This window comes from Rhinocladiella mackenziei (assembly GCF_000835555.1).
Source record: "Rhinocladiella mackenziei CBS 650.93 unplaced genomic scaffold supercont1.12, whole genome shotgun sequence".
Taxonomy (NCBI): Eukaryota; Fungi; Ascomycota; class Eurotiomycetes; order Chaetothyriales; family Herpotrichiellaceae; genus Rhinocladiella; species Rhinocladiella mackenziei.
Window position 1 is genome coordinate 69,363 of NW_013550593.1, and position 13,523 is coordinate 82,885.

The following is a 13,523-nucleotide window of genomic DNA, read 5'->3' on the forward strand; positions in this document are numbered from 1 at the left end:
ACCGGGAAACCCGATCAATTCGGTTCGATCTCCAACGAATTTCTTTTGCTGACTTGCAACACGACAGCCGCTCTCCTCGGAATAAGCAATTAAAGACAAGCTCTGAATTTTGAGACTAGCCCAAAACTTCCTCACTTGATGTTGTTTTCGTGGAGCCGATGCAAAGTCCAATGGAGTCAATGGTCATTGACACACCCTAGGCGCTGTCCTGACGATTTGAGCTTATCGGTGCTCTGTAAAAGACGCTCCCAAGATCATCGAGGGTCCACCAATATCTTGGATTCGGGACCGGATCCCGAACTACTTGGCCCCCCTTTTGGCTCATGCGTGGAGAGTATCATTGGGTGGTACGAAATTCCCTTGTTCTAGAAGCCTTCCTCAACGGCATTCCGAAGCTGACATAATTGGCCGAAACAGACTCGTCTTGTTGCCACAAATTTGCACTTGATGAAATAAGTTAGTTGATTCGTTTTACGTCGAGCCAACCAGATCACATGTACCGTTACTTAAATGGCGGGCAAGCCGGGCCCGTGGTCGTGCCCACCGTACCCAGAGAATCTGAGACATATCTTTGCAGTCCTGCGTAAGAACACAAATAGTTCTGTACCAAAATGACGGGGAAGCAGCCAGATGTAAAAACATGAATAAAGATAACTCGGATGGTCCTTCTCGAAAGAGATTAAAGAGACAACAAGTTGCTGGTGCCGATACTTTTATTTTGTGCTGATGTGAGACATATGGCGATTACGCAGTAACATGAGATCGACGCCGTTGAGTCTAGGCAGCGATGGATCATGCATTCTCAAAAGAAGGGGGTTCTAGAAAATTACTGCGTTGGGATGGACCGTAGGGTCATGATAAGCTTCGATGATCAGGGATGATCCACAAGGCCCCCAAAAAGAAAACCTTGGGGCTAAAGCTTTTGAATACGAGTTTTCGGCAAAACCTGCCTTTCCTTTGAACAAATTCCCGGGAGCTTTGCTCCACGAGATCATCACGTGCATTCAGAACGGGGCGTTTGTCAAAAGCAATCCCGCTTCTCCAAAGTCCCACCCATGTGAACTTCAACTCCAGTGGACACGTTCGCTTGCAAGATCAAAAGATGTTCACAGTAGGCTCCACACTCCTTTCGTCGTCTTCTAGGGCCCAATCTCACTGACCATGTGCCTCAGTCCCGTCACCCTGAAGACCGATTTCGTCTGCGTATGCACCGGGCCCGGTCTGTGGACTTGACAAATGAAGAACTCGTCGAAGTCCGAGCCGCACAACGAACCTTTGAAGGCGCCTACATCCGGACTTCCCTATCACAGTTCTCCTTCGCTCTCGTGGTTCTTAAAATCTTCACGTCCGAATTCTACTCCATCGGCGCGTTATTTGCCGTATACGGTGCCGGCGTTCTGCTTGTGAGCGCCTACAGGCGGCAGCAGGGGAATAAGCAATTCTTCAATGAGGTGGGGGACGACGGCCTAGGGAGGAAGAGATTCAGAACTAGTGGGAATGTGGTGGTTGTACTGACGGCATTGAGTATCGCTGCATATGTTAGCTTATTGGTTTTAACCTTGAGATTGGAGGCTTGATGAGGATTCCATCGACTCATGGGTATTTAATTAAAGAGATGTACATTGGCCTCCTCGAGCTGACCCTTCTCGCACCGATTCAATGTCAGGAAGAACAAACACGTCGACGATCAAGGCACTCTCGCACAACGCCTCTACACCTTCTGTCGTCTAATACTGAATAGCGAGAGACTACAACCACTTCTCGCAAGCCGTTTCTTCGTGATATCTGGTTACCCAAATTTCTGAAATATGGATACATCTAGCCGACGAATCAATTCAAGTAGAAGGCAACGGACAAACGAAGAAGCCTAGGCCGGTGGCACGGTATTATCCGACCAAAACTTCTCTCGCAGGGATGGCTATTTGTTTGATCTATCTTATTGCGCCGATGGTTGATCAGCAGACAATGCAACAAGCTCAGTTAGCAGCCAACGGAAGGCAAACCCGATGACAATGAAGGGAACATGGGGGCTTTTATACCTTTCGTTATCCAAGAAGATGCAACAGTCGCCTCCTTATGTTCATTGTGACGCCCAGCAGCCCGTAGATCCCAACCAGCATCGAACCAGACTCCAGAAGTCGATTGGATTGTCCTCTTCTCGACTTGGACTTGGAAACAGTCACACAGTGAACACGTGATTGAGCGAACGATGATTCAGATACCATCCTTATTTTTGGAGGCCAAGCAAAGCAGTGCGAATGCCATTTTCCCGGATTTCAAGGAGAAAGTGCGGCTGAAATGTAGCACTGGTAGAGGAGATAGGCGTCGACGCAGATCAAAAATCCGGGTCCATCGCCCGCAAGTGTGTGTTTTGCTGGCCTAGTACCAGGATAGATGGATGCTATCAGCAAACGCAAGAATAAATGATATTCAGCCATGACCGTCATACCCAACTTGGCCGAATGGGCCATGGCTGCTGTACCAGGCGTCCAACATGATTCCAAAACCGAGGGCATAAGGGGGTTGGTGGCTCGATGCTGGTCTTTTTGTCAGTTGTATTCATCATCAGTATTCTCCTCCATGGCCTGTTCCATGGCCTCAAACGCTTGGGCCGTCTCATCGTCAAGGTCTTCATGAACGGCACCAGTATTGTCATTGTCGTTGTCTCCACCCCCTGCGTCTCGATTCTCATCAGCATCATCAATACCTTTACCCCGCATGGCCCCTTCCACAGCCAGCCGATCAGCCGCGATATTGCCTACATCGTCCTTGTGTCCTTTGACCCAGACGAAATACGTCGCCTTGTTGAGCTGTTCTCTCTCCTCGATCCGGTGTCGGATTTCCACGATCAAGTCCTTGTTCTCAACCGGTTTCCCTTTGGCATTGACCCAGCCGTTTTTCCGCCAGGTTCGATACCAATTTGTCACACAATCAATGGCGTATTTGCTGTCAGTGTAAATGGTGACTTCTCTGTGTCGCGGTGTAATGTCTAACGCACGTAGAATGGCCGTCAATTCGGCCCGCTGGTTGGTTTGTTTGCTGCCTTTGAGAGCCTCGGAAACGTTTCTGTAACGCCAATTGGTTAGCCTTTCTTTTTCTCGATCCATTTCATGTCCTTTCCGTCGCCGTTTCGACCCGGGTACACCGTCGGTGGGTTCGGGGCTTTGCCGTCGCGCTCCCCAGTCGATGGTATATACCAGATGAGGAGCGGACGGAGGTAGAGAGGTAGAGGTACGGGTGGATTTAGGCTTGGACTTGGATCTGGGTTGGGGTGCGGATTCATCATACTTTGGGTCTTGTGGTCCGAAAAAAACCCCTACTCCTGCCCTTGCACCGGCTTGACCATTTCGAAGACTTGATCCGTCAGTGTAAATGCGAAGCATTCCTGGCGGATCCCGTTCTTTGGCCATCATTTTGGTTTTATTCCTTTCGTCTTCTGTTCGATCGACGATAGTCCCATCCGCAGCGAGTTTGAGATTCGGATCGTACCCATCCTCTGCCCCGGGCGGAAGAGGTCTCCGACCAATTTCATAAGGATTGCCGTCTTTGTCTAGAGGTGCATAGGTACCATTCAACTGCAAACCCGGAGCCGAGTTGCGCACAATCAAGCGACGAATCTCTTCCTCCGGACTGATGATGGTGGACGAGTCCGCCAGATGAGCCTTCTTTCCTGCGGCCACAAAAGCTTCTGCTTCTGCTCGGGTGTTGAATTTCTTGTGTTTAGGTTTCCTGATTCCACGAATCTGAGCTTGAGCTTGTGTCCAGTCTGTGTAGACTCCAGGGACTCTTCCATTTTGAACTGCATAGAACTTTTCGTCTCCGGTGGGATTGGTCGAGGGCTTACCCTCCATAAATGCCTGCGCCTCGTGGAGGGATTGGAATGCCTTGACTGTGAACATGTCAGTTATAACTTGATGCGGTCTTCGGATTCATATACCCCATACACACAGCTCCCTTGTGCCCTTTCACTTGGCTGAGACAATCAGCCCATGTTTCGTAGATTCCTGGTTTCTTCCCTTGCCTCACGGCATAGAATTTGTTCTCGACTGTTCTTTTTCTTTTCAATCCGGCTGCGGTACTTGTATTGGTGAGACCGGGACTTGCACGGGGAGCATCGTTGGTCCGGGGAGGTAGAGAAGGTTGCGCCATGAATGGTCGGGGAAAGAGGAGGAAAACGCGAGCAAATCTTCGAAGGCGCCACCGGAGGATGGAGGATTCGTAGGGGATTGTGCCCAGGGTAAGAGTTCGATGATCGATCAAGACGGGCGTCAGCGTTGGAAAACGACGTTCTCCCAGAGCATGTGACCTTTCGGACGCGGTGAATACTGGGTTAGCGACCTCAAAAAGGATTCACCAGAATGGGCAATTCATTTGAGAGAAAGGAGTGTGGTGAAAGAGAAAGATTCGCATACGGTGAGCTTTTGCCCTTGACTTTGCAGGATAAGGGACAAGGGAAGGCGGGACGTGGCAGAAAAAATGGCTGCGGAACCCGGATCCTGCGCGCGGGGTAAAAAGTTTGCCTTCTTGCGTTGTGATGTAGAGTGATTGAGGGAATGTAGCAGACGAGGATCAATTCAAAGGTGTGCGAAGCTGAATGGAACATTGGAAGGAATCACGACTGTTTTGACCAGGAGCGGGGACGAAAGCGGAGCCCGTCGTCGAAGTCATAGTAGACCTGGTTGACCCTTGGATTTGAACACTATCTATTCGCTGCCTCTCTATACCAGTAAATGAGATCCGAGGCCAAGGCAAATTGTTAAACTCAACTATTCAGGGGGGTACACTGATGGCCGTATAGCCATTTGTTTTTCTCAACTATCAATTCTCGACGTTCCTGTGTACTTTCCTAGTTGTTTTTGACACTCGTCTCAACCATCACCGATTCCTCTGCTTTCTGTTCGTCATACTTATTCAATTTCGCCAGCTGCTCCACAGGTGTTTGGGCACCCACTGGCGGGGTTTCAATGAGATGGACGGGTCGACTTGGTTCTGCGGGACTTTCCAATCCACTGTCCGGTCGCTCAAGAGGTTGCAGTGGTCCTCTAATTCTGAACGCCCCCGTGCTCGGTTGGGGCTCATTCTTGCTGTTCTTCCTCCGGCGTACATGATTGTTATGCTTATGCCAAGGGCGAAAATAAAAGTGTGGTTGGTCATCCTCTCTCTCACTACTGAGCGCTTGAGACATGGTCCTTGGAAGATGGTAGCCTAGCTTACCCAATGGCACTGACAGGCCATGAACAACGATGCTGCAAATGGCCAAAAACCAGACGACCACTTTCATAACATCTTCCAGCCGAGCTGCATCTTCTCTCATCCCCCCGTCCACGGTGATTTGACGGAGGAAGTCCAGACTGACATAAAGATAAAAGATGGCCGAAACCCCGATCGGACCAAAAAACCCCACAAATGCCGCTTGTTGAAATTCTTCGATCTGGGGGATTTTCTTGTGGATGGCAAAGACTAGGGGAAGCCGGCGGAACAGTAAAATCAGGATTCCAAGAAACATCAAACGATAGATGGGGATAACACCGTTGGATCGGAAGGATGCCCAGGGACAGATAGCACCGTACCAGAGGAAAACTGAGATGTTGAGTAACATGTCGATGGTGGGTTGAAGGGAGTCGTCTTGAGTCTCTAAACGGAACCTTAACCAGTTCAGCGGAAGAGAAGTTTATGCTGTTTTCTGAGCCAAACTTACCAGTCATCCCAGGTGAAAACATTCCCAGCCACGAAACAAGCCAGAACGTCGTCGGATCCGATCATGCCACATGTCCCCGTGATAAAAAGCGCCAGAGTGATGGCGAAGACGAGAAAACTCTCTCGGTCGACGAATTTCCTTTCCTCGGCGTAGTGCAAGAGTTCCTTGGCCAACCAACCCACGGTAATCCCGTACGCAACGCTCAGCAAAATGGTGTACCCCCAGGTTTCTCCAAACCAATATCCCATTGCCCTGCTAGCTCCTCCTGATGGGTCAGCCCCTCCTTCCTGAGTATATTTAATCAAATACAGGGCAAGGAAGAGAAAAGGATAGCCCAGGCCATCATTGGCGCCGGATTCGGCAATGATGATTTTCTGCAAGGGTTTGGGAATGTTGGTGTCGGCAAATTTGCCTTTGACGATGGAGTTGGACAAGACGGGGTCGGTGGGCGTGACACAGGCACCACAAGCAAGGGCGTGTAAGATGTGCAGATTCGGGACCATGGCCCACACCAGCATACTGGCGCATAGCCACATGGCGGTCATGCCTGGTCCGAGGAGAAGAGCGAGGGATTTCCATTCCGTATACAAGTACCTACTAGGCAATTGGACACCCGCGAGGACTAGTTGGACGCCCAGGACAAGGCGAGAGAAATACAGAGTGATGGTGTCGAGATTCTCTTCTATGCCGCCGGCGTACTCGAGTGGTTTGATGAAGTTTGTGGCATGGGGAGAGAAAATGACTCCAAACACCGTGGAAATCAAGGCCTCGGAAAGATAGAACCGCTCCTTGCACAAATAACTTACCAGGCCAAACAGGGTGATGAAGCCACCAAGAACAGCACAGACGATATTGAAATTGGAGATGATCAGAGTCGGCATGGCGAGTTCGGCTCGGAGAGATGGGATTGAATTCAAGTTGGACTCCTCAGCGAGGCTGTCACGCGAGGCTTCTCCCCAAAGTATCTGACCTTTCCCTCTGCCACGTTAAAAGGTTGAGCCAAGAAAGCTTCCCGTATCTTGGGAAGGAGTTAAGCCGAGTCTTGAATGATCTTGCGTAGTCTTATGTGGTCTTGGAAATGTCTTGGAATAGAGTCTTGGAATGGATGGATGATGGTGGTGAGACGGCTCCGCTTGGTGACTTAATCCAAGAAAAGTAGATGGAGATTGCAAGGGACGGGTAGAAGCAGGTTGGTTTATTGTCTGCAAGATGCTGTCGGATCGCTGCCCGCCTCAATAAGTGTTATTGGCATAGGGTGCGTAGAGTACGGTGTTGAAGTGTAGAAGAGGTTGAGCACGCAAGGGTTATCATAGGAACACGCGAAGAGAGAATCATTTGTCCTTGTCGAGAGGCCAGCAAGGGACGCAAAAAAAATGGTAGACTCGCTTGAGAAGGGGGGGATGAAGGGATGGATAACTGAAAGGCGTCCTTGGTTGCAATGTCATCAACCGGATAGACGGCAAGGAAAAAATTTCCATCCAAGCCTCGTAGTCCGGCAAAGGCATCACGGTAGTGCGATATGATTGTCTCGACTGGCCGGAGCCATGCATGCGAGGCAAACTACAGAGATACCACGAAGACTGGACTGCAGTACGGAATCTCGTGCGACATAACAGCTGGATGGAGTGTACGTTACTGTTGTTATGATCTACGAGGCAACTCTTTATTTATTCGCCCTCGTAGTCGATTATTCTGTGCTGGGTGCTGACGAATCCCATGATGCAGCACAGCCTGTCGGTATGAGTGGGATTTAGGATGATTTGTGCCTCTCTTTCTAACATCCACCCATCACCTGCCCGTCTTCAGAGTGATCTCTTTTCTCATGCGCCCAGCTCTAAGCCATAAAATCAATCCTCCCCCCAAATTCCACCTCGTACCCAAAAAAAAAAAAAAAAACACAGACCACCAGCAATATTGACCTGGGGATCCTCGTTCTGTCTTTGTCTTCCAGCAACGCCAGCGCTAAATCGGTCAAAGAGCCCCCATAATATCCTACAGTGTGTCGGGAGCGAGAAACCACAAACAATCTTTCTCAAATCACCAGTCCACCCACGAGTTGATCCCTGACGTGACATCAGGACGCTGTTGCCGGCAACAATCTTGCCAGTCAAATCCAGAGGTGTTAGAGTTCAGTCGTAGAAAGGCCGAATATATGTGTCAGAGGGGGGACGAAATAGCAAAAACATTGATATTACGAAGCCCGCGTAATCATATGTCCACATCAACTTAAATATATACAGCAAGACTGCAACGAATCCGAAAAGGCCAAATCAGGGGTATCATGAAAGATAGAAGCGACAAAAATAGAAACAACAGAAACAATTTAGGCTTGTGGGTCAGTCGCTCGCCTCATCCGATAGTCAGGCTCGTATCGAAATTCATCCGTGGCAGGATCCCATCGGTACGCTTTGAATTCGACACCATAAGGTCTCTGTTCAAACATGTCAGCCGCAATTGAACTCCAACATCGATATCAGTCCTTACCGGTTCGAGCACATATGCCACTCCCAATGGGACGTCGAGGTCGCTAATGTCTTCTTGCTTGAGACCCATGAAGTAGGCCAGTAGAACCCGGGAGATGCTTCGGTGTCCAATGATCAGCACGTGGTCCGTCATTCGTTCAATCTCCAGAATCACTTTGCCCAGTCGATTGATGATGTCGAGATATCCCTCTCCTCCGGGACCAGGGTATCGATAGTGCAGTTTGTCGCGTTTGCGAAGTTCGTATTCTTGACGGAATTTATCCCGGATCTCGGCGTACGTCATGCCTTCCATTGACCCGGCATTTAATTCATCCAACATGCGCATCTGTTTCAGATCATAGTCGTCTTCGTTGAAAAATTGACCTGTCTCGATGCTCCGCTTCAGCATGCTTGTCCATACGCAGAAATTTCGTTCTTGCAGAGTCTGGGCCGTGCATTCAGGATTCGGAGGCGTCGTGTCGCCCGGAAGGGGGGGAAAGTGGCTATTCGCCTGTTTCTCTGCCTGGTACGCCTCCCAGGCTTTCCATTGTTCTCCGATGAACTTGCTCAGGGCTTGAGCATATCTAACTCCATTTGGACTCAAGGAACTGTCTCCTCCGATTTTTCCATTGACATTGTCCACCGATTCACCATGCCGAGTAATCCAGATTTGTCGGGGCGCCAGGTTGAAATTCATCAAATAGGTGACGGTCTGAATTGACAAAAACCCCCTGACTTGGTGACTGACCATCTTTCGCCCGACGTCGATCATGGAACAGTACGCCATATTGTGCTCTTCTTCGAATTCGTCAAGTTGCTGGTACGACTTTTCGTACTGTCGCACACGCTGCTGAAAATCCTGAAGTGCGGCCACGGGATCTTTTCCTTTGTAATCGGGGCCTGACAACTTCAGTCGCATATTTGCTTCGAGTAAATTCCGATCTTGGCATCGAGATTCGAGGAAGAGCACGTTGATGTTCTCGTCGCGCTCCCGGATATGTTTGATCAGGGACATCCGTCGTTCTCGCGTATGGTTGGTCGCATCCAATATTCCGACAGATCCGCCATCTTCCAATACGTACTTCAGTAATTCATCCAGGGCTTCATGTGCTACTTGCTCTCTCAATTGCTTGCCCCTGAGATTTTGGGGGTCGAAAAACTGTGCGGACTGGTCCATGGGCTCGGGCGCCGGCAGCCGAATCGGCTCCAGCTTGTCTCCAGATCTGGCGCTGCCGTTCATTTGAAGCGGGCTGATGGGAGAAGCGGAGGTGATTTCACCGTTGACGAGAATCTCGGTCTTGATCGCAGGTGGTGGGAGAAGCTCGCCATGGTCGACGACCGTCTGCGAGCCGGTGGCGGTTGAATTCATCTGGCGGACTGATTCTCGGAGGGCCGCGTGTGTGTGATCAGGAATAGGCGGTCCTACACCGGCAGCCACCCGTCGCCGGTCTCCAACGTTGAAGATTCTGGTCGGATGTTGAAGCCAGTTCAAATATCGGGCAATCTTCTTAACAATATAACTCTTTCCTCTTGCGGGCAAACCCACCATTATGATGATGAGTTTGGCGGCAACGTCTCGTTCTGATATGCGTCCATCAGGTGAAACTTTTGACCGAGTTAGTCCAGGAATGTCGAGGGTAGTGGCACGGATTTTGGGAGTGGCCGGCCCAGATGCACTGGCGCTGCCACGGGCGATGCTGGACATGGCTAGTCAGTATTTTTCTAGAAGTCGACAGAATTGACGGTTCTCGCTCACATTTGAGGACTTGTGGGGGCACTGGGAAAAGGCGTATCTGTCAAAGCGTTTCCCATCGAGGACGGCGGATGGGATGCAAGTTTGTTGGGGGAGAAGGAGGCCTGTGCTCTTCCGAATGCAGATTTGGGAGGAGGCATGAGGCCGGTATGATACGCGACATGATTGAGAGAGGACTCGACTTCCGAATTGGGAGAGGAAGAAGCGTTTGTCATGATGGCGAGGCGAGCAAGATTAGAGTATCGCTCACTGAAACGAGGATGGAGGGTGGGAGTGAGAGTTGGACTCGGTGACGGCGAGGGCTGTCTTGATCCTTCCAACAGAGACATTCAGTATGAATACAGGAAAACAAGAACCAGGAGATCCCTGGGACAAGACCCAGAAAGGAGGTTTTAAAAAAACAGAATCAAAGTGAGGCAGTGAGAGGGTAAGAAAAATGGCTGAATACGCCGCCGGGTTTTTGAGTTAGAGTCTGTCAGAGGTTGACTCAAAGCACCACGGACCAAAACAACAATTGATCAACTCACTGCCTAACTGTTTGTGCTACTGTTTATGCCTCTGCGTCTTTCCTCCTCTTCAAAATTCCGTCTTTTGTGTAGTCCTCGGCCGCTGTTCCCACGGCACCAGCTGCGTCTTTCTGTTGCGGGCAAAGCCCCAGGTGGTCAAATCGATAAAAGAGGTCCTACCACCCCCGGTCAAAGTGGCACCGATTGGAAAGATAACCTTGCAGCTTTGTTGATGGTCTAGTGCGAAGAGGCGTCGAAGGAGCAATTGAGGATCCAACACGTTTTTCCTACCACTGGTGGGATGATGGCCGATGGATGACTGAGATAAAGTTACTATGTAGAAGAAGGGATGAGTCCAAGAAGAAACTACAGCGGAAGGCAAAATGCTCCTGGCCGCCAGGAACTGACGACAAGGGAGAGCGGCTCGTGTTAGGCAACCCGGCTTTGAATATTTCTGTATAGCGTAGACGAACCCCAGACACCGATGAATCAATAGTGACGGATGTCCAAGGCGCAGTCATATTTTCAGGCCGCCTTGGGGTTAAACAATCCTTCAAGGCTGCCCGGTTCATCAGCCCGGATTTCCGGCTGAAGCACCCCCACTGATATGCAACATCAACATTGGGCAGCTCCAGTGGCATGTTCGCTCCATACAGCTTGGCCCGGAGACCACCAATAACCGGAAGGCTAATAAACACGCGGCTCGCCTTCTAGCCGCCATTCACTGCAGGGGATCCGTCCAAGTATCCCGCCCAAAGGTCGCAAGCCTCGGGTACCCACATCCGTAATGCCACTCATTAGACTACTGGGGCGCCTATAACTCCACCAACGGTTTTATGCTCGAGAGATATCACGCTCATCACAGAAATGCCTCATCCATAGGTCATGAGCCTCTTTTTCGTTCACGTTGACGGGGACGGCTCGTCTTGATGCTCTTTCGCCTCTCTTTGCTTCTGCTGCCTGCTCATCGCTGCTCGAGCGATGATCTCTCGTCGACTCAAGCCCGCCTCACTCTCGCCATGTTTCCCTCTCCCCAGGACAAAGTCTCCTCCTGTCCAACCTCCGTGGTCTGCGTGTTCACTAGCATCGTATGTGTCATTAGGATTATAGAATTCCTCGTTGGACAGACGATGCCCGCCATGAAGCGTGTCGTTTCGCTCCACCTCTTGCTCAATTTCTCTTGTCAAATTCCAGAAATTCCGGTCGTGTTCACCCCAGACGTTGTGGGAAAGTTCGTGGCAAAGGGTCTTCCGGATAACCTTGTAATCTCTATACCCGTCGTATCGGTCCGTCCGCAGTCTTAATTCAATCACTTCTCCTCTATTTCGATTCAAGCCCAATGTCTTGGATTCGTGCGTCGTATGCTCCGCCGGGTTCATTTCTGTCAGGAGACCAACACTGAATTTATGTTTGCGCATCGAAGCCTTGATTCCTGGGTCGTTGGCTAATCTTTCCAGATATCGTCTGCTCTTTTCAGGATTGGGAAGATATGGCAGGGGCTCAATCGCACGAAACGTGTACGTGCTCTCTTCTTGGATCTTCTTCCAATCTCGCGTCTTGTTGGCTTTAACCGGCTTGAAGCTGCTTGGTCGCGTCGCTCTTCGACTTGCACCGCCCATTTCGTCCATCTTCTTGACTTCGGCATTTGGGGTTCCTATCAATTTGATCCGCGTAGTAGGAGTGAGAAAGTCATCGAGTCTGCGATCGGCGAAGGGGTATTTGGTCAAGCCTGGTTTGGGGAGAAAGAACAAGGACACTCGCTCGACATCGGCACCAATACTGTCCGCGCATCTGGATGCCAAATCATGGATTGTTTCATCCGCGACGTCCTCAAACTCGAGGGTTTCATCCCGATATTGAATCTTCATTGAAGGCTCGTGAACGTCGGGGACCGGTGATGAGTGAAGTTGGGTCTTCGTGGTGCGCGGCGTACTGTATGGATGTGAACTTTTGAGGGACGAAGAAATTAAAGCATTAAAGGCTGGCTTGCAACACTAACTGGTGAAAGAACATGTTGTGAGGAATCGCGCACTCACCGTGTATTCGCCTTCTGTGCAATTCGAACATGTGCTTCGATATTAGTCAGCTAGCGAAAGTCGCCAGCGGCGCAGGCAACGCAAGATATGACTTAGAAGCTCCTTTCCCAGATTCTTGGGTAGCGTCGCCACCTCTAACTACGCCGACATTGATTGGCTAACGTAACCGGGGGGGGGGGGGGGGGGGGGGCCGGGGGGGAGGCCGCCGGCTAATGCACATCCTGACCGCGCGCTTTTACATACCCCGGAGACTGCCCGGCCCTCAACAATGTAAGATCAATCAATCTGTTGCCGTCACCGCGCTTGTTGTCTGTTGGCTGAACAAATGGAATGGACATACGCCTTCCCGCGTTCATTGGTGAGACCATTCTCACTTCCGTTGTCAATTGTAAGGGCTGTCTCGAATGGAACCTTGAGTTCAACACGAATCCCTATTCAAACCATGAGCCGGATGGTGTACATTCGTCTCCACTGGTCGGACTCCCTATGCCATGGTTGTATATGTGATACCGTGTTCCAGGTTTCCGGTTTGTGCGCCAACTCGTTGACAACCGCTTCTCCAACGTTTTAATTGAGAGGTTCAAGGTCCTCGTCGTCCTCCCTGCGTTCGCCTCATTCCTTGATCTACAATGCTCGTTCCTGCCCTTGTATCTCCTAACTGCCTCCGCCTCGACTGCACTATACAGTCATTGAATGAAATGACTCCCTATGTCACGGCCAAAGCCAAAGATTATGAGTCTAAAGTTCAGACCGTGCAATGCTCGGAAAGTTCTGGATTTATATCCGTCTCAGGCTGGCAAGGTAGAAAAAAAGAAGGAATCGCTCGTACTCACCCACGTGCGTAGGAAGTGGCAATGGCATCAAGAGACGGCGACTTTGAAAATCGTCGGATAATGATGAGGACTCGAGGGAGTTGGAGCCTTTATCTGGCGACGAAGACAGCGAAGAGTTCTCAGAATATCGTCCCACAACGGACAGTAAATATTCTTCAGACGATCACGACAACGCTCCTGATGTCACCAACTGTAAGCGACTCTGAGAGGTCTATCACATCGCAAGGGGACTCCG

General features: G+C 50.4%; 5 protein-coding genes across 5 annotated transcripts; 1 reads left to right on the forward strand and 4 right to left on the reverse strand.

The window, feature by feature from the left end:
• Positions 1 to 1,102: 1,102 nt before the first annotated feature.
• Z518_11193 (uncharacterized protein) lies at positions 1,103 to 1,577 on the forward strand (the record flags this gene model as incomplete). The annotated part of the gene is made up of 2 exons (XM_013411137.1): positions 1,103 to 1,111; positions 1,173 to 1,577. 2 exons carry the CDS (start codon positions 1,103 to 1,105, stop codon positions 1,575 to 1,577), a joined length of 414 nt encoding a protein of 137 aa, XP_013266591.1.
• Positions 1,578 to 2,549: 972 nt separating this feature from the next.
• Positions 2,550 to 4,149, reverse strand: Z518_11194 (uncharacterized protein; the record flags this gene model as incomplete). Its single annotated transcript, XM_013411138.1, has 2 exons — positions 2,550 to 3,889; positions 3,945 to 4,149. The coding sequence occupies 2 exons, from the start codon at positions 4,147 to 4,149 to the stop codon at positions 2,550 to 2,552; spliced, it is 1,545 nt and encodes a 514-aa protein (XP_013266592.1).
• A 697-nt stretch (positions 4,150 to 4,846) lies between these two features.
• Z518_11195 (uncharacterized protein) lies at positions 4,847 to 6,579 on the reverse strand (the record flags this gene model as incomplete). The annotated part of the gene is made up of 2 exons (XM_013411139.1): positions 4,847 to 5,645; positions 5,699 to 6,579. 2 exons carry the CDS (start codon positions 6,577 to 6,579, stop codon positions 4,847 to 4,849), a joined length of 1,680 nt encoding a protein of 559 aa, XP_013266593.1.
• A 1,442-nt stretch (positions 6,580 to 8,021) lies between these two features.
• On the reverse strand, positions 8,022 to 10,128 carry Z518_11196 (uncharacterized protein; the record flags this gene model as incomplete). The annotated part of the gene is made up of 3 exons (XM_013411140.1): positions 8,022 to 8,129; positions 8,183 to 9,857; positions 9,917 to 10,128. The coding sequence occupies 3 exons, from the start codon at positions 10,126 to 10,128 to the stop codon at positions 8,022 to 8,024; spliced, it is 1,995 nt and encodes a 664-aa protein (XP_013266594.1).
• A 1,193-nt stretch (positions 10,129 to 11,321) lies between these two features.
• Z518_11197 (uncharacterized protein) lies at positions 11,322 to 12,287 on the reverse strand (the record flags this gene model as incomplete). Its single annotated transcript, XM_013411141.1, has 1 exon — positions 11,322 to 12,287. The coding sequence occupies one exon, from the start codon at positions 12,285 to 12,287 to the stop codon at positions 11,322 to 11,324; it is 966 nt and encodes a 321-aa protein (XP_013266595.1).
• Between the last annotated feature and the right edge of the window lie 1,236 nt (positions 12,288 to 13,523).